Source organism: Alligator mississippiensis, chromosome 1 (assembly GCF_030867095.1).
Source record: "Alligator mississippiensis isolate rAllMis1 chromosome 1, rAllMis1, whole genome shotgun sequence".
Taxonomy (NCBI): Eukaryota; Metazoa; Chordata; order Crocodylia; family Alligatoridae; genus Alligator; species Alligator mississippiensis.
In genome coordinates, this window is record NC_081824.1 from 124,451,436 (window position 1) to 124,467,917 (window position 16,482).

The 16,482-nt window shown below is 42.0% G+C and overlaps 1 protein-coding gene across 10 annotated transcripts in view; it reads left to right on the forward strand.

Annotated features, from left to right (window-relative positions):
- UTRN (utrophin) overlaps positions 1–16,482 on the forward strand; it is a 631,944-nt gene that overhangs the window by 110,471 nt on the left and 504,991 nt on the right. For 2 of the 10 annotated variants that reach the window (XM_059713686.1, XM_059713714.1), the window contains exon 1: positions 7,774–7,882. The exons of the other annotated variants lie outside the window; for them this stretch is intronic. In XM_059713686.1, coding sequence (XP_059569669.1) covers positions 7,789–7,882 — 94 coding nt within the window. In that variant the 5' untranslated portion in view covers positions 7,774–7,788. Of the gene's footprint in view, positions 1–7,773; positions 7,883–16,482 lie in introns of those variants that run through there. 10 annotated transcript variants of the gene reach the window in all.

The window sequence follows — 16,482 nt, forward strand, 5'->3', positions numbered from 1 at the left end:
GCTGTAAATAACTTTCTCCCCCCCAGTCTAATTTCCAAAGAATATATAGAGGGGCAATGTAAGTACCTCTGGCCACTGCAGAATCATTCTGCCTGGTAATATCTTGGAACCTCTGAAAAGCCTGGACCTTTTCTATGGGGGAGAAGAATCTTTCATTGCCTTGACATGTAGTGTCCCATCCTGGAAAATGCAAAAATGCAGGAAAGAAAAGCTAGTCAGGGAGATTGAAGAGAAGGGGAACTGTTGATGTCTTTTATATAGCACAATTTGAGCAAGTGAGACAGTAGAAGAGGCAGGATTTTAAACCAGAATCCTGCCATTCTAATAATAATATGAGTTAGAATGGAATCTAATCCCATCTCTAAAGAAGGATATGGGAGTTGGAGGAGGAAGACCCAGAAGAGCCCTGAGAAACTTATTCTGAGGTAATTCTACATCATTAGTGGTTGGAGTGATCAGAAACTGGTTTAAACCTATAACACAACAGATGTTCAGTGCTCATAAACCAGTTTCAAAATGGCTAAAAATGCTTTAAGATAAACCTGGTTGAATATAGTATCAGACTTAACTGATTTGGGTCAAATCGGTTTATGGAACTTCTGTCCCAGATCCCTTGCTGGTTTAAGTTAAATCAAAGTGCCCTAGCATCCCAGCATGCTTTTCAGCCCTGGGTTGGGTGTCTGCTCCAGAGAGCAGGGCTGGCCCTGTCCCTTTCCTTCCTAGTTGGAGTTCTGGTTGACTGAGAAGGAGGTGGAGATCGCAGGCACAGCAATGTCTGACTGGCTTCCCCCTACCCCATCCTCCCCTTGCTCGCTGGTCAAGCAGGGATTCCCCCCACTCCCACAAGAGGGACTCTAGCAGCATGGACCCCAGCCAGCACCTGGCCACACCACCCTCATGTTAGCTAATGCTGAGAGGTGTGTGTCTCCCCAGTTTCACTGGAACAAAGACAAACAGAATGGTGTCTGCTTAGGGCTGTCTGAAGCTAATCACCTGGTCAGCTGGTCCCTCTGTTCTTCCTTACACATGCCTTGGAACAAGCTATTTAAGAAGAGTTTGAACTAATAAGAGAGGCTTTTGTTTTCTTAATGGTCTGATGAGCTTGTGTTCTGATAAGCTCGCTTCTGGCTGCTGGCTTGTTTCAAAGGTCGCAACATGTCACTGTTCAAGAGGGGACAGAGAGAAGTGTGAGAAATAACCTGGTTTGTAATGTGTGACCTGTGAGTGCCTGTCAGTTTGCTGTAGATAGTATGAAGAAGCAGGGAGAGGAAGATTAAAAAGCTCTGCATCATCAACAGATGCATGCAGTCCACACAAGTAATCCTCCCTTCCCCCACCCACCCTTTGCCTCAAGAGTGCTAGCAGGGTGTCAGGGTCTAGCAACACTCCCTGCCTCTTGAACAGTGAGCAGGGAAAAGCCTGGTGAGGGCTTCTTCCCCCTCCTCCTCCAGGCACACCCTGGCTGGGGACTGTTCAGGCCAGGCTGGGGGTTTAAACCCCATGGCAACTTGCCAGGGCCTGGCCAAATCCCTCCCCGGCCCCAAGCTCAGCACTATAGAAGGGAAGGGATGGCTTGCTCTAGCGTCCCCCCAGTTTCTAGCCTGAGCCACTGCAAGCATGTGCCTGCATTTCCTGAATCAAAAGTGAATGTCTATCCATTTACAAATCAGTTCAGTTCAATCTCTGCAGGTTTGACTAACCTGCAAAGATTGAATAAATTCAGGCTCAGGCTTTTTGAATGTCTGTCCCTAGCCATAATGTTTAGGGCCAAGCAAACAGACAGCCATGCCCCTTGTGCCTCGTGTATGGCTGTGACAGGCAGTATGCTTTTGGTCTCTTTTTTTGCAGGGGATGTCTGTTTTAAGGCCTGGAGCTGCCTGCGCACTCCCAGACACTCTGAGAAGGTGTTTTTGGGGCTTCAGGGACCCAATTGTGTGTCCCAGGGAATTCCCATGGTGTGCAGGATAAGGTCTCTGGAGCCAGCTTTCCCTGCTTACAGGCACATGCCTTGAAGATCCCCAGGGTACATTTCTGCAAGTGAGGAACATGTTGCTTATGGTCTTGCAGATCAGTGGGCAGGACAAAGGGCAACATTCGTTTCATTCAGTGAAATGGATCAGCTGCACTTGGACACATCCTAGCATAGCTTATCTGCTTCATTTGGCAACTTCTATTTATACCCTGTGATTTGGTGGCAGTGAAGAGGAGGTCAGACCTGTCCCAAAACTTGTCCAGCATCTTTTCTAATTATACAGCTGTTGCAAGAAAAGATGTTGCAAAAAACTTTGCCTCTAATTTTCTGCATCATCCACACTCAACCACAACATAGAAGATAGTGAAGAGGGGGATTCCCTTTTCTCCTGGCCAAGGCAGCAAGTAGGCACAAGTATCCCTGAGAGCCAGGAAGTGAGGAAGAACAGAGAAACTCCCTTACATGATGTAAGAAGTAATTGTCAGTTTGTGTCTTAAAATGCTTGTACTTGTTCTTCTCTCCCACCTTCTCTTGTTCTTCCTCTCCTGTTCCCTGTTTTTTCCAGATTAGAATTTTCTGAAGAAATGGTTTCTACTGAAATGTGCTCTGTATTCCTTTAAAAGCTGTTTATTACAGGAGGTTGGGCTTGGTCTGTCCATTCCCCTTTGCTAGTAAGTGGGTGTGTCTATAAGACTCTTGATTTCTACTTCTGGGAAAATCAGATGCCTTTGCTCCACATTAGCTACCTCGGTCCTTTCTAGTTTCAGCTAGTGTCTTTCGCTGGCCTTTTTATCTTATGTGATGATAAGAAAACTAGGCAGACAGCCAGCGATTGTTGGGCTATAATAGACCCAGTGGTATGTACAAAATTTGATTACGGCTGTCAACACTAGAATGAATAAAAGAGAGAGCATACCCTAGACAAATAGCTGTTAGATAAATGCTATATTGAATTCAGTAATAGTAGGAATGAGACCATTCCCTTTTCCTAGTGAACGCAGTGGTTTATGGATAGTGTGTGTGTTGAACACTATGGTTCATTTAAGAAGCAAAATCCTGTTGTGCTTAGGAGTAAGGCTACTTCTTCAGAATTTCTCTCTTGCTTATCATATCTTGAAGTTGATGTCTTTCAGTATCCAGTATGTTCTGGCATATGGACCCAACGTCATTTTTACTTAAAAGTATTTTAGTGTGCTATTGTTCCTGCTCTCTACTAATGTAGATGGGGGTAGGTGGGGGGGGAAAGGAGGGGAGGGGCGGTAAACTCATTGTGCCCCCAGGCTGGATCTGTACTGCCAGGCTCCTCACAGGCTGGATCTGGATATGGCAGCATGAATGGTTGCAGAGATTAACACAGCTGTTGCTCATCCCCCCACATTGAAATGCATTGCAAACAGGGCTGTGTGCCTCCTATTTTGGCAGCAGGCTCTGAATTCCTGGCTCCTCTACTAGCCATGTGGGACATAAGTTTGACACCCCTGCAATACATGATTCTTTGTAAATCATACTATTAACATGATTTTTTTTATATGTACTGGAAATTTTACTGATACAGTATTTATGCCACCTTTATTGAAAGATTGGGTTTTTGAAGTAGAACTTGCTCTTGAACACCTGAAAACTCTTTTGAAAGTAGTGCATGTTTTAGTTGGTGGGTAACATCATAGTCAGTCAGGAACATATTGGATGAAGTGTTTCATTTCACTTGCATGTAGTTCATGAATGTTACTGGGCCAGTAGTGTGCACATTAAGTAGGAGACCGTACCGCAATGGTCATTGGATCAGTGGAAAACTGTGGGTCAGGTCCAATGAGAACATAAAGAGGGCTAATATAAGTGTATGTGAAATTTTAATTTAGCATTTATAAATGTTCTCCCATTTACTTTCATCTGATTAGAAGTTTTTTGGGGGAAGGGCTATCTTTCTTCCATACTAATGTAGATCCTACTGTGTAACTGGACTTTCTAGGCATTGCAGTAATATCCATAGATTTAAATATGAAGTCTTGTTTTCTACCTCATGTAATTTTTTCCCCATTAATATACAATCTAATTTACAGTTACTAAGGTACAAATTATGGGTTGCACATGCAAACGTTTGGGGAAGATTGTGTGGGAGTTTAATGAGACTGCTTTCTTGATTTGTGTGCTTGTATTATAGGACCTTCAGTTTTAAATAACTCTTAATAAAACATGTACTGGCATAAGAATCAATTTTTTTTTCTCTCTCTTCTCCCCCCCCCCCCCCCCCCCCCCCCCCCCATGACAAGCTGGTCTGAATCACGGAAAAACTTAATTGGGAAAAGCTAATCAATCTGAAAAATGAATAAGAGGGATTGAGGGAGATGATCCCGATGCGAGAAAAAAGAGGGAAAGGGGCCAGGAGGCTTCCTTGGCTGACCAGAGAAATCCAGGGCAGCCTGTGGACTAAAAGGGGAGCATATAAAAAGTGGAAACGGGGAGAGATTACCAAAGAGGAGTATACCTCCTCTGCTCGCACTTGTAGGGAGGCAGACAGGCCAAAGCTACCATGGAGCTGAGGATGGCATCCCAAGTAAAGGATAACAAAAAATTGTTTTTTAGATATATAGGGAGTAGAAGGAAAGCCCAGGGTGGAATAGGACCCCTACTAAATGGGCAGAAGCAATTGGTGACAGACAGGGGGGACAAGGCTGAACTCCTCAATGAGTTCTTTGCCTCAGTGTTCCTAAGTGAGGGGCAGGACAAGGCCCTCACTGGGATTGTAGAGAGGCAGCAGCAAGGTACCAGACTACCATGCGTAGACCCTGAGATGATGCAGAGTCACTTGGAGGAACTGGATGCGTTTAAGTCGGCAGGCCCGGATGAGCTCCATCCGAGGGTACCGAAGGCACTGGCTGACATCATTGCACAGCCACTGGCGGTAATATTTGAACACTCATGGCGCACGGGCCAGGTGCTGGAGGACTGGAAAAGGGCCAATGTGGTCCCCATTTTCAAGAAGGGGAGGAAGGAGGACCCAGGCAACTACAGGCCAGTCAGTCTCACCTCCATCCTTGGCAAAGTCTTTGAAAAAATTATCAAGGCTCACATTTGCGAGAGCCCGGCAGGGCAAATTATGCTGAGGGGAAACCAGCATGGGTTTGTAGCAGGTAGATCATACCCGAGTAATCTAGTCTCTTTTTATGACGCAGGAGTAGGGGTTGATGTCGTATACTTAGACTTCAGGAAGGCCTTCGATACGGTATCCCACACCATACTGATGAACAAGCTAAGAGGCTGTGACTTGGATGACTACACAGTCTGGTGGGTGGTGAATTGGCTAGAGGGTCGCACCCAGAGAGTCGTAGTGGATGGGTCGGTATTGACCTGGAAGGGTGTGGGCAGTGGGGTCCCGCGGGGCTTGGTCCTTGGACCGATACTCTTCAATGTCTTCATCAGCGACTTGGACGAGGGAGTGAAGTGTACTCTGTCCAAGTTTGCGGATGACACAAAACTGTGGGGAGAAGTGGACACGCCGGAGGGCAGGGAACAACTATAAGCAGATCTGGACAGGTTGGACATGTGGGCGGAAAACAACAGAATGCAATTCAACAAGGAGAAATGCAAAGTGCTGCACCTAGGGAGGAAAAATGTCCAGCACACCTACAGCCTAGGGAATGACCTGCTTGGTGGCACGGAAGCGGAAAGGGATCTTGGAGTCCTAGTGGACTCCAAGATGATCATGAGTCGGCAGTGTGACGAAGCCATCAGAAAAGCTAATGGCACTTTATCGTGCATCAGCAGATGCATGATGAACAGATCCAATGAGGTGATAATTCTCCTCTATCGGGCGCTGGTCAGACCGCAGTTGGAGTACTGCGTGCAGGTTTGGGTGCCACACTTCAAGAGGGATGTGAATAACCTGGAGAGGGTCTAGAGAAGGGCCACTCATATGGTTAAGGGCTTGCAGGCCAAGCCCTATGAGGAGAGACTGGGGCACGTGGACCTCTTCAGCCTCCACAAGAGAAGGTTGAGAGGCGACCTTGTGGCTGCCTATAAGTTCATCACGGGGGCACAGAAGGGAATTGGTGAGGTTTTATTCACCAAGGCGCCCCCGGGGGTTACAAGAAATAATGGCCACAAGCTAGCAGAGAGCAGATTTAGATTGGACATTAGGAAGAACTTCTTCACAGTTCGAGTGGCCAAGGTCTGGAACGGGCTCCCAAGGGAGGTGGTGCACTTCCCTACCCTGGGGGTCTTCAAGAGGAGGTTAGATAAGCATCTAGCTGGGGTCATCTGAACCCAGCACTCTTTCCTGCCTATGCAGGGGGTCAGACTCGATGATTTATTGAGGTCCCTTCTGACCCCAGCATCTATGAATAAAGAAATAAAACAGGTAGAAATATGCCACCATTCCTAAAATATACTTTAATGCCAATATCTGTGGTAAATTGGGTAGTATCCTTTCTACATGGACTTTTCCTTCTACCTTTTTCCTCTCTAATAAACTCTTCTTTAATCTTTTTAATCCCAGTTACCTCAGTTACCTGTTGTTACTTACCATTTACCATCAGAAATATACAAAATATAGCTTGTGTTAAAGCACGTGTAACCATGACTTTCATAAGCATGTTTCAGAATTAAATTGAAGCACTTTTAATCTGCCATTTCTGAGATTCAGCATGCTCTTCTGTTGACCATTTGAAGGGTGGGAGCGGAGTTGCATGTTTTCTGTGTGTATGCGCTAAATGTAATTTTTAACTTATCGTTAATTTCAGGTATGTACAGTTGTTCCAAACCAGGGTCAGATAAGGAAATGGACCAGGGTTAGGCTGATCTAAATGCCCAATCATTCAAGTGCTCAGAGGTCTTAAATTGGGCAAAAAAGGCATGCCTGATTTAAATGTTGTTCACCTAAGTAGGTGTACAAGCATATATTGATATTCTGCTAACCTGATTTAGGAAACCTGAGCTTGTGAACATCTGCATGTGTTTATGGTGCAGCCCCAGGGCTGGGGAAGCCCCAGCCACTTTCCCCAGCCTGGGGCCATGCTAGTCCCCCTGCCCCACTAGCTGCCTATACCTAGATTGGGTGTGGTGACCTTAAGATTGCTTGGAGTTGATACTCTGGCATTTGTCTTGGTGTGTCTACTTCATGATGATCTTATCTTTGTAGCTTACATGAAAACAAACGTTGGGATTTTCATATCAGCAGTGGGGTTTCACCAGCGATCTGCTAAAATGAAAGGAAGATGTAGTGCTTAAATTCCTTGTACGTCTTTGAAATACCCAAACTAAAATATGTAACTGGTACCTGCCTTCAGAACAGTTTATTACAGATAGCTTTTCATAGAAAAAAAAAAATCAGAGAAGCAAAGTGCTTTATCAATGGTCATTGTTGTTTGTAGCTAACAGGAGTATGTATACAGCTTTTAAAGGACGTTGCTTGAAACTTCAGCAGGCTATTTGTTTAGAACAGCAGAGGGCAATCGCCACAGGTTCTTTCCTACCTTCAGCCCTGTAGAGTTTTTAACTTGCTATAGTTTTGAAAACAGGAAGGAAAAGAATTAACTTTTTGTTAAGAACACCCAGCAGTATATTGGTACCTTTATAAATAGGGACCTCTCTCTAATCATTTGAGCCCACATTGTTTGCATATATTCTTTAATACTGAAAAGTTTACTTGTTTCCTGAGTGGCTCACACTGTTGCAGTTTGTCAAGTTCTCCTCTTAAAAAAAACAAATTCTCCCCTCCCACCCTCCCTTTCAAATCCCAGCATGCAGTTCTCATGAGTGTACTTGCAGGCACTTCCTTTCCATCCTCATTTTCCTGTTTTTAAACATAAAGCTTGAACATGAGCATCCAGACATGTAAAAAACTTCAGTGGAAAAAGCATATGTTTTCTATGCCTGGGGATATTGACATCCAGGCTTGCTCTCTTCTACCAGGTGAGTAAGTATTTAAGACATAAGTGTATTTTCAAGACCAGAGGACAAAAAAAAGTAAATGAATGTTATTTCTGTCTACCTTTATCTGATGTAAGTTTTCTAAGTCTAATAGCAACATGTCATTGAAGACAGGCAGGAAACAGTCCAAGGAAAAGACGGTTTACAATCTGCTGTTTGTGGCACAACTCCGTTTTAAGTACTGTGTGAATTGTGGCTGGCTAAACACTCTCAGATCCGTTCACCTTCAGCTGTTTTTTAATCTAAATATTTCTTCTCAGCATACATTTGGTGAAAGTTCTCCTATTCTTTCACTGGTTGGCTTCCTTTGAAACCATGTAAAAATTAAACATGAGAGGAAGCTGGACAGTTTTGCTAATGTTTCTTTTTATCAGAAAGGAAACTACATCATTTTCAGTTGATGATCTTGTTGACTGCACTTTTATAGTGTTCTGCTCATTGTGATTGCTGAGCATATTGAATTAACATACATCCTTAACTTCACCACCATTTACATTCCAGTAAAGATGAATGAAATCTGATGTAATGAAAAATAAAGTAGGTGGACTTTTGGTAGAGAAGAAACTGGGACCACTCTTTCTTTTTTTGTTGAGACTTTTTAGGGATTGCTAGTTCCAGTGGTATGGGGCCAAAGCCAAAAAAAACGTGACTAGCAGAGCAGTGTCAGTGTGAAGACATCCACATAGGTGAATCTCAGTGTTCTAGATGACATTATGCCTCTGACAGGGCATGGTATTTCAGACCTTAAGGGCCTCATGCCAGTCAGCTTGGAGACTGATTATTTGATAATATAAAGTGACTCCATTGACTCCAAACTAGCTAAGCAACAGAGAGTTTAGCCCATCTGTTTTATTTCATTTCAGTTTTGACCTGAATTTTGGATACTAGAACAAGAGAGGAATTTCAGATTTTAAGTGAAGTGATATAATATGATCTATTTACAGTCTCATAAATATGTACATAGATCTGGAGCAATGGAGCTGATCTGGTGTTTAAGCAGAATAAATGAGATCTGCATCTAGCCCTTATTCTTTTAAGGGCCTAATCCAGCCTAAACTTCCATTTTAGCTGATGTAAATTTCTGGGCATGCTCAGTGGATTTAGTTATAACTTTACAAGTGCCTTGAGATCCTTTTGAGGGTGCCATAAATTGCCACAGAATGTTAGCACTGTTAAGTTTACAAACATGATTCACAAAAACCCAGAGATTTCCTATATAAATCCATAGTCGTGGTCTTTCTGAGTTTTTTACAGAGAAAAAAAGCTCTGTTTTTTTTCTGTAGTTAAAAATGAGTGAAAACTAGTTGGCATTTTCTGAAGGGTGCCTCAAATATGTCCAGGGATGCCTCCGGTCTCAGAAGATTGAGAACTGCTGCACTAGGGAGCTGTGTGTTCACCCTGGCTGAGAATCATTGCTCTAGTTATACACGGATGAGTTTCTAAGCGTGCTCAGTCCAAACTGTGAATAGGGATGGAGTACAAATGTAAACCCTCCTAGTTAAATTTTTGCTAATTGCTTCTCTAAGTGCTAGATGTGTGTTAATATGCAGAATTTTGTGTTGGTTTAAAAGCTTCTCGTAGAGAGAATTAGCTTTCTTCCCATAAGGTTAAAGTTCATTACTGCGCTGTCAAATTCATTACTGCATTGTCCAAAATATCTGTAATGCTCATTTGGAGTGTGTGAAGGACATATACATTGACTGGGAACATCTATGTGTGCATTAATGCACTTTTCCTAATATGCATTAAATTTAGTGCCTCCAATAAGAGGTACTAAATAAATGCGCATTTAGGTTGCACTAATGTGCAGTAGTGTAAGCACATGCTTTTTAGGTGATGCTTAATGTGCAATAGCTTATTCTATTGCTCATTAGCATATTAGCACTTTTTTTATGCACCACTTTAATGCACAGTAGAATAGGCTGCTGCACGTTAAGGCACACACAGACATGCCACAGATACTTTAAAATGACCCCAGGGAAAGGAATTAAAATTGATAGAGAAAGATTAGGATAGATTGGATTTGGGAATGGGGAAGGGGGAGGAAGAGAACACTGGAAACTAAATAGAAAAGCTAAATGCAAATAGTTTCTCAAACTCCATTTCGTTCAGTTTTGAAGAGAACAAGCAAGCTGAAATATTGTAAGGATGAAAAAAAGAGAAGTCAATATGAGGGTAAAATACCCTTCTGAGTATAGGTGGAAAACAAAAGAATAAAATAAAATAAAATATTTTATTTTGTTCTTTTATTCTTTTGGGGAATAAAATACAGAAGGTGGGAAAGCGTAGATGTAAAGTTTTAAACAAGCTTAGAAAGCATGTTGTATGCAGTATTTGGTTATATGGTTTACTTGTGGCTAGCTGTTTCTAGAAAATGCACAAATTTGTAAATGTTCTAGGCTTAGGCAGGGCAGAGGAGTGACTCGGTTCCTTTTTGGAAGCTGTAGTTAATCCTGAATTTCTTCTTAGAAGTCTAATATTTGACAGATTTGAGTTAGGGACTCTCAAGAGCTAGCCAACGCCCTGTATCCATACCTTGAATTAAACACAACTCCTGTCTCTCTCTCATCTCTCTCTTAACACCCAGAGCAAAATAATCTTGGTTAAGAAAAAATTAATTTCTGAGTGCCTTGTGCCTTTAAAAACCCCATAGCTAACTGTCTGCAGTCTCTTAACAGACATTCTCTTATGATTTAGCTATCTATTCTCTCCCCGCTTGTTCTGAATTCTGTCTCAGCACGTTTACAGGAACTGCGTAGTGCCTGCCTGCGTCCTAAGGTCTACTGTCCTTATGCCTTCATACTTGGTGAGCTCACTGCCTTCCAAAGGGGATGAAAATTCAGAACAGTTTTGTTTATGACCTTTTGGATAGTTACGGGATAATTTCTGTAACTGTTGCTTCTACTTATGGTTGACTGGACATATGAGGGTTTATTACTATACTAGATTATAGTTTATCTGATTTAATGGGATGTTGTTGTTATACTTGTTATAAAAGACTTATCCTCTTTAGAAACCTACTAAGCTCTTAGCCTCAGTGATATGGTTTAAGCTGCATATATAGCAGGCTGTTTGGACAATTTTCTGAGTGCCAGTGTTGTTGTGGTCTATTAATCCTCGAGCCCATCTCATCCACTGGGTATTTTTGCAGCAATCCTCAAACTGACTAAGTTCATTTGGCTTCAAGGGTGTTGTTAAGGGCAAGGTGCTCTGAGTAAAATGGGATGATCCTTAGTGAGGTGCCAGCAGTTGAGCAGAGGCTGAGTGTAGGCTCTGAACAATAACAGAGAGGTGGATAAGTTGAAAGCAGGCTGTTTCCCGTGGGAAATAGCAGGCATATTTAAGCTGATTCAAGTGGGACCTTTAGTAATAAAGTCAATGGGATTTGGCAAAATGCTGTTTGCACAATATAAGTGGATTCCGGTCTTTCCTGCAAGAGTCTTTTACAGTATCTCCTGGTAGTTTGGTTTACAAGCAAGTCGTGCTATGTAAAACCTTCTCCCTTTTCTTTTCTTTCTACATGTACAGTTAGAGAGAAACTTTTGGATTATATTTGTCTGTTTCCTTTTTAGCATAGAATCATAGAGAATTAGGGTTGGGAGGATCCTCAGGAGGTCACCTAGTTTAACTCCCTGCTCAAAGCAGGACCATTCCCAACTAGATTACCTCAGCCAAGGCTTTGTCTACCCGGGTTTTAAAAATCTCCAAGGATGGAGAGTCCACAACCTCTGTGTAACCTGTTCCAGTGCTTTACTACCCTCCTAGTGAGAAAATGTTTCCTAATATCCAATGTAAACATCCCTTGCTGCAACCTGATACTCTTGCTCCTTGTTCTGTGGTATGTCACCACGGAGAACAGTCTAGCTCCATCTTCTGTCGAACCTGTCTTCAGGTAGTTGAAGGCTGCTATTAAATCCCCTTTGTCTTCTCTTCTCTAGACTCTCTTCTGTAGACTAAATAAGCACAGTTCCCTCAGACTCTCTTCACAGAGGGACCCAAAACTGAACACAGTACTCCAAATGTGGCCCCACCAGTGCTAAATAGAGGGAAATAATCACTTCCCTTGGCCTGCTGGCAACACTCCTACCAGTGCAGCCCAGTATGCCATTGGCCTTCTTGGCAACAAGGGCACACTGCTGGCTCATATTTAGTTTATTGTCCATTGTAACACCCAGGTCCTTTTCTGCAGAGCTCCTGCCCAGCCAGTTACACTCTTGGCTGCTCAGGCAAGTGCAGAAATTATTCCCTCTCTCCCTCTCAAGTCTAGTTTATTGATTATACTCTCAGATATTAATTGATCTTGTAACAACAGGAGAGACAAAAACTAAGCAAGCACACCTCCTTGAGTGAGTTGCATCTTGCAGTGCTTTTTTGCAGTGTCCTCTTTGGCTGCATCTTTGTAGTAAGCCTGTCATCTCTGGCAGCAGTATCACCTAGACCATGCTGATCTATACAGGTTGTTGCTTAATCCAGAAGTAGTATAATTATGTATGTGTGAACAGGTAAGCAAACAAGTTAGCTATTGGGTTGGCCTGTCACTGTCATTGCAATACATGCCCCAAACACTAGTAGAGATAGTATTAGTGCTGTTAGATTAGGAGGCAGCTCCTCTGAAACAGTGCAGGGGATAGTAAGTGTACTCTACAGACATGTATTTTTTTCTGTAAAGTCTTTGAGAGAAATTGTAGCGCAGTTAGATGTGGGACTCAATTTAATCTCATTTGAGATTCTACATATTTTACCCATTGATACAATTTTGCTGTCTCCTGTATGGATGGTTTAATCTTGGCTTAAGTTTGTTCTGCAGAGAAACTTTAGGACCTTAAGTAGGAGGAGAGGGAGACTCTTGCCCTTCTCCATCTGTTCAGAGAGTTGTCTCGAGCTTAGTGCTCTTCCATGTCACTGAAAGTCCTTTTGTAAGTATTTGACTTGATTATTTCAGTAATTTTTCCTTTATCTCTGCCTCTTATTTACTCCCAGAACCTTTGGCATCTGACAAGATTCAACCAACAAACTGCATATCTGCCTAAGAAAGGAGAGGAAGTGCTTATTGGGAGACATTATATTTCTGCTTTATTTTATAAATGACTGCATCTTGTAACAAGGTCTCATTAGCATAATAACATTCAGCTTGAATTTTTTTTCCTTCCCCTCCATGTAAAAATCCACCTTGTTCAGATGCATGTCAGCCTATCGCTTTAGATCTATAGGGTTCTTTTTATGATTATTATTTAAAACATGATAATGTCCTTTCAAGATTATGTATCTAGCATCCTTGTATGCTTGTATCTCTTTTTTTCTTGTTTAATTTTAATCGCACCACTTCTGATAATTTCAGGAGTACTGTCTGTAAGAAGAAAGTAAAATTTCAGGTGGAGAGGTGTATTTTTCCTTCCAAAGTGCAGTGGGATATTTGAACAGTTTGAAGCCTGACATTTATCATTAGCAAAAATAATATTTTCTATATTGTTTATGCTACTATAAGAAACTAGGAACCTGTTAATCAGTTTGCCTAATGCAGTTATCCTGAAGGACCAGTTTCAGACGCATTCTTTCTCAAACAACTGTACTTCCTGAAAATCTATTTGAAAATTGCATAGTTATTTTCCTTTGGCAACAACTCTGCTGATTAACCTTTTATCTTGAAGTATGTTATTATCTTGATATTGAAGTGATTAGTTAAATATGTGTTGTGCATAGTTTCATATCATATACCTGCCCCTGAGACCTTCTGTCAGTGATTGCAGTGTTAAATTTTTTTTTCCTGTTTTTATAACATTTTCTCTGCTTTTGCTGGATGTAACATCCACACATGCAAGAGGGGAAATAATAATAGTAGAAGATGTTCATAGTGACTATAATATGTGAAGTTCTATCAAGTGCATAAATAAGAAAACAGAAAAATATTTTTCTTTAATTTTCTTCAACTAATTTTTGTAGTTGTGTGGTGTGTCCACACGGACGCACACATGCACTTTGCAGTGCCTCAAAGGCTTTTGAGGCACTGCAGAATGTACCACGTGCATAGGATTTGGTTCTTTGCATTGCATGTTTGCAGCACGGAGTCAAATTTAGATATTGGGAAATCCCAGTATAAAAAAAGAAGTAAAAAGAATGCCAATAAGTGGCGCAGCACACATGACTGCAGCATGTGCCACCTGAAACCAGAGCCTGGCCTGCCAGAGTTGCACTCCAGCTGCCAGCCAGGCTCCATGCAGCCAAATCAATGCTGCTGCAGTCTTGGGAGGCCTCCAGGGTGCTAGGTAAGGCTGCTGGGGCCAGCCCAGGTGCTGACCTCAGCCTCCCCTGTCGCACCCGGGACGATTTGCCTTGTCCCAGAGCACACATGCAGGGACATTCACGGGGACAACTAGCAATGGCACATATATGTGCCACTGCTAGTTGTCACTGGGGAAATGCACATGCCCGCTTGTCTGTACACACCCATGAAAGCTAAAAAATAAAGTGTTGGGAAAAATGCACTTTTTAAAGCATCCTCTGCCCCTTTACATTGTATCTAATGGAGCTGGGCCTCCTGCGTTTTCAGAAGCTTGGATAAAAATGCATTCTCTGTAACTGTGAATTTGTTGGTGAGTCATTTTTCTCATTTTCCTTAAATGCTCTAGCTCTAGCTATAGAGGATGCCATATGCTTCCTGCTCTAGTCCCTAATGAGTACAAGAATTGGATGGGATGTCTATGTGACCTAGCTTGTGTATTTGTGTGGTAGCTGGGGAGAGTGTACTGAAATGTTTTCTAAGCAAGTGAGTTCGAAAGCAAGCTGAGCTAGTTCCCTAGATGATGCTTCCAGTGGATTAAAAATGGAATTGTCTCAGAAAGTGTAATTGTCTTATAGAGAAAGGAGATATGTCAAGGTTTGTCACTCAAGATGCTTTGAAATTTAATTGTTATATATAAATTCTAAAGAGCACTGGAGGAAAGGATTGAAAGTCTTTATTTTAAAATTACTGAAGTTAGCATCTAGTAGATTAGTTGGTTTGTTGTCAGTGGGCCTTAGAGTATGGAATCTCTTGCAAAATGTATTAATGATTTTTGTGGGGAATGTAAATGATATTAAAATTGTGTGGAAAAAATATATAATTTTAACTTTGACTTTTCACAAAAGATTATCCAATTGATGAACTCCTTTTAAAAGAATTGTTGAAATTTAAGTTTAGTAGTGGTGAAAAGTACCTGAGTAAAGTAACTCTCTTATGAAACCAAAAGAAATGGTATGTGGCTATAGGGGTTCCTGTACTGCAAAAGGGGGAGGTGGACAGATATGTTTCTCAAATTAATTTTTAACAGAAAGGGTTAGTGTTGCTCTGTTTCTGCAGCTGTTAAAGTTGGCATTTCTCCCATGCTTGTTATGCCTTCAATAATCAAATCTACCATGTAGCAAGACCTTTGACAACTTGGTAATGCTTGAAAGTTAAACGATCATTTTGTATGTCTGTACAGATGGAACAAACTTTTGTTTTAACCCACTTGACTGAACCTTGTAAAACTGGATTCTAAGCCATAATAACAGTCGGTAAGAATGCTGAAATGCAGCTCATTGCCATCTGGAGAAATGAGTCTGAATTGCATTTTAATTACAATGGCCCACTGAGTTTGAAGCCAAGACCTGAAATGCCAGAGGTTTGGTACTACTGATGGAACATTATGCTGCTTTCTGTATAGATAGAGAATGATGTAGGTTGGAATAACCTCTGAGACTGAGCATGCAACTAGAAGATGGCTTCATACAACATTAAGATGCATAAATTAGATTTCAAGTATTTATTTGGTGTAGTACATTCTGTGAAATAAAAGATCTGTTTTCAACCATGAGACAATATCTTTTATATGAAGTAGATAATATGCCTTAACTGCATATATCTGTACATTACTGGGTAAACGATATAGGCAGACAAGGTTCCTTGGGTGAATTTGATATCTTTTATTAGACCAACCCAAATGGTTGGAGAATAGTTATTAAGCAAGCTTTTGGGTTCAAAAACCCTTCATCAGGCTAAGGACGCTGCAGCAGTTGCTGCATGCTCTTCCTGGATGGAATGAAAAGTAAAGAAGCCGGGGCTGGGCTGGGGAGTCAGTTGCCAGGCAGATTGTAATGTATCAAAAATCCAATGTCTGTGTTTAGTCCCTGATCTCTAGTATCCAGCAGGTTGATGAAATGGAGCTTGTAGGCTCATCTCTGGGAAGTGTTGTGTAAGTTTCCCTTGAGGATCGGGACTGAGAGATTGGAGAGAGAGTGGCCCTCCTGTGAGAAATGTGCCCCCACCGGTAATTGGGTGTTTCTGTCTTTGATGGATTTCCGGTGTGCGTTCATTCTGGTGCGCAGTTGTTGTCTGGTCTCTCCTACATATCTTCCATCAGGGCATTTGGTGCATTGGATGAGGTATACTACATTCCTGGAGGTGCAGCTGTAAGATCCTGGGATGCTGATGGCTTTGTTGTGGGGTGTAGTAATAGTGGAGGTGGTGGAGATGTGGGGGCAGGTTTTGCATTTCTTGTCATGGCACGGTCTGGATCCTTTTGGTGTGTTCTGGGGCTGAGGAAGTTTGCTTCTGGTGATGAGGT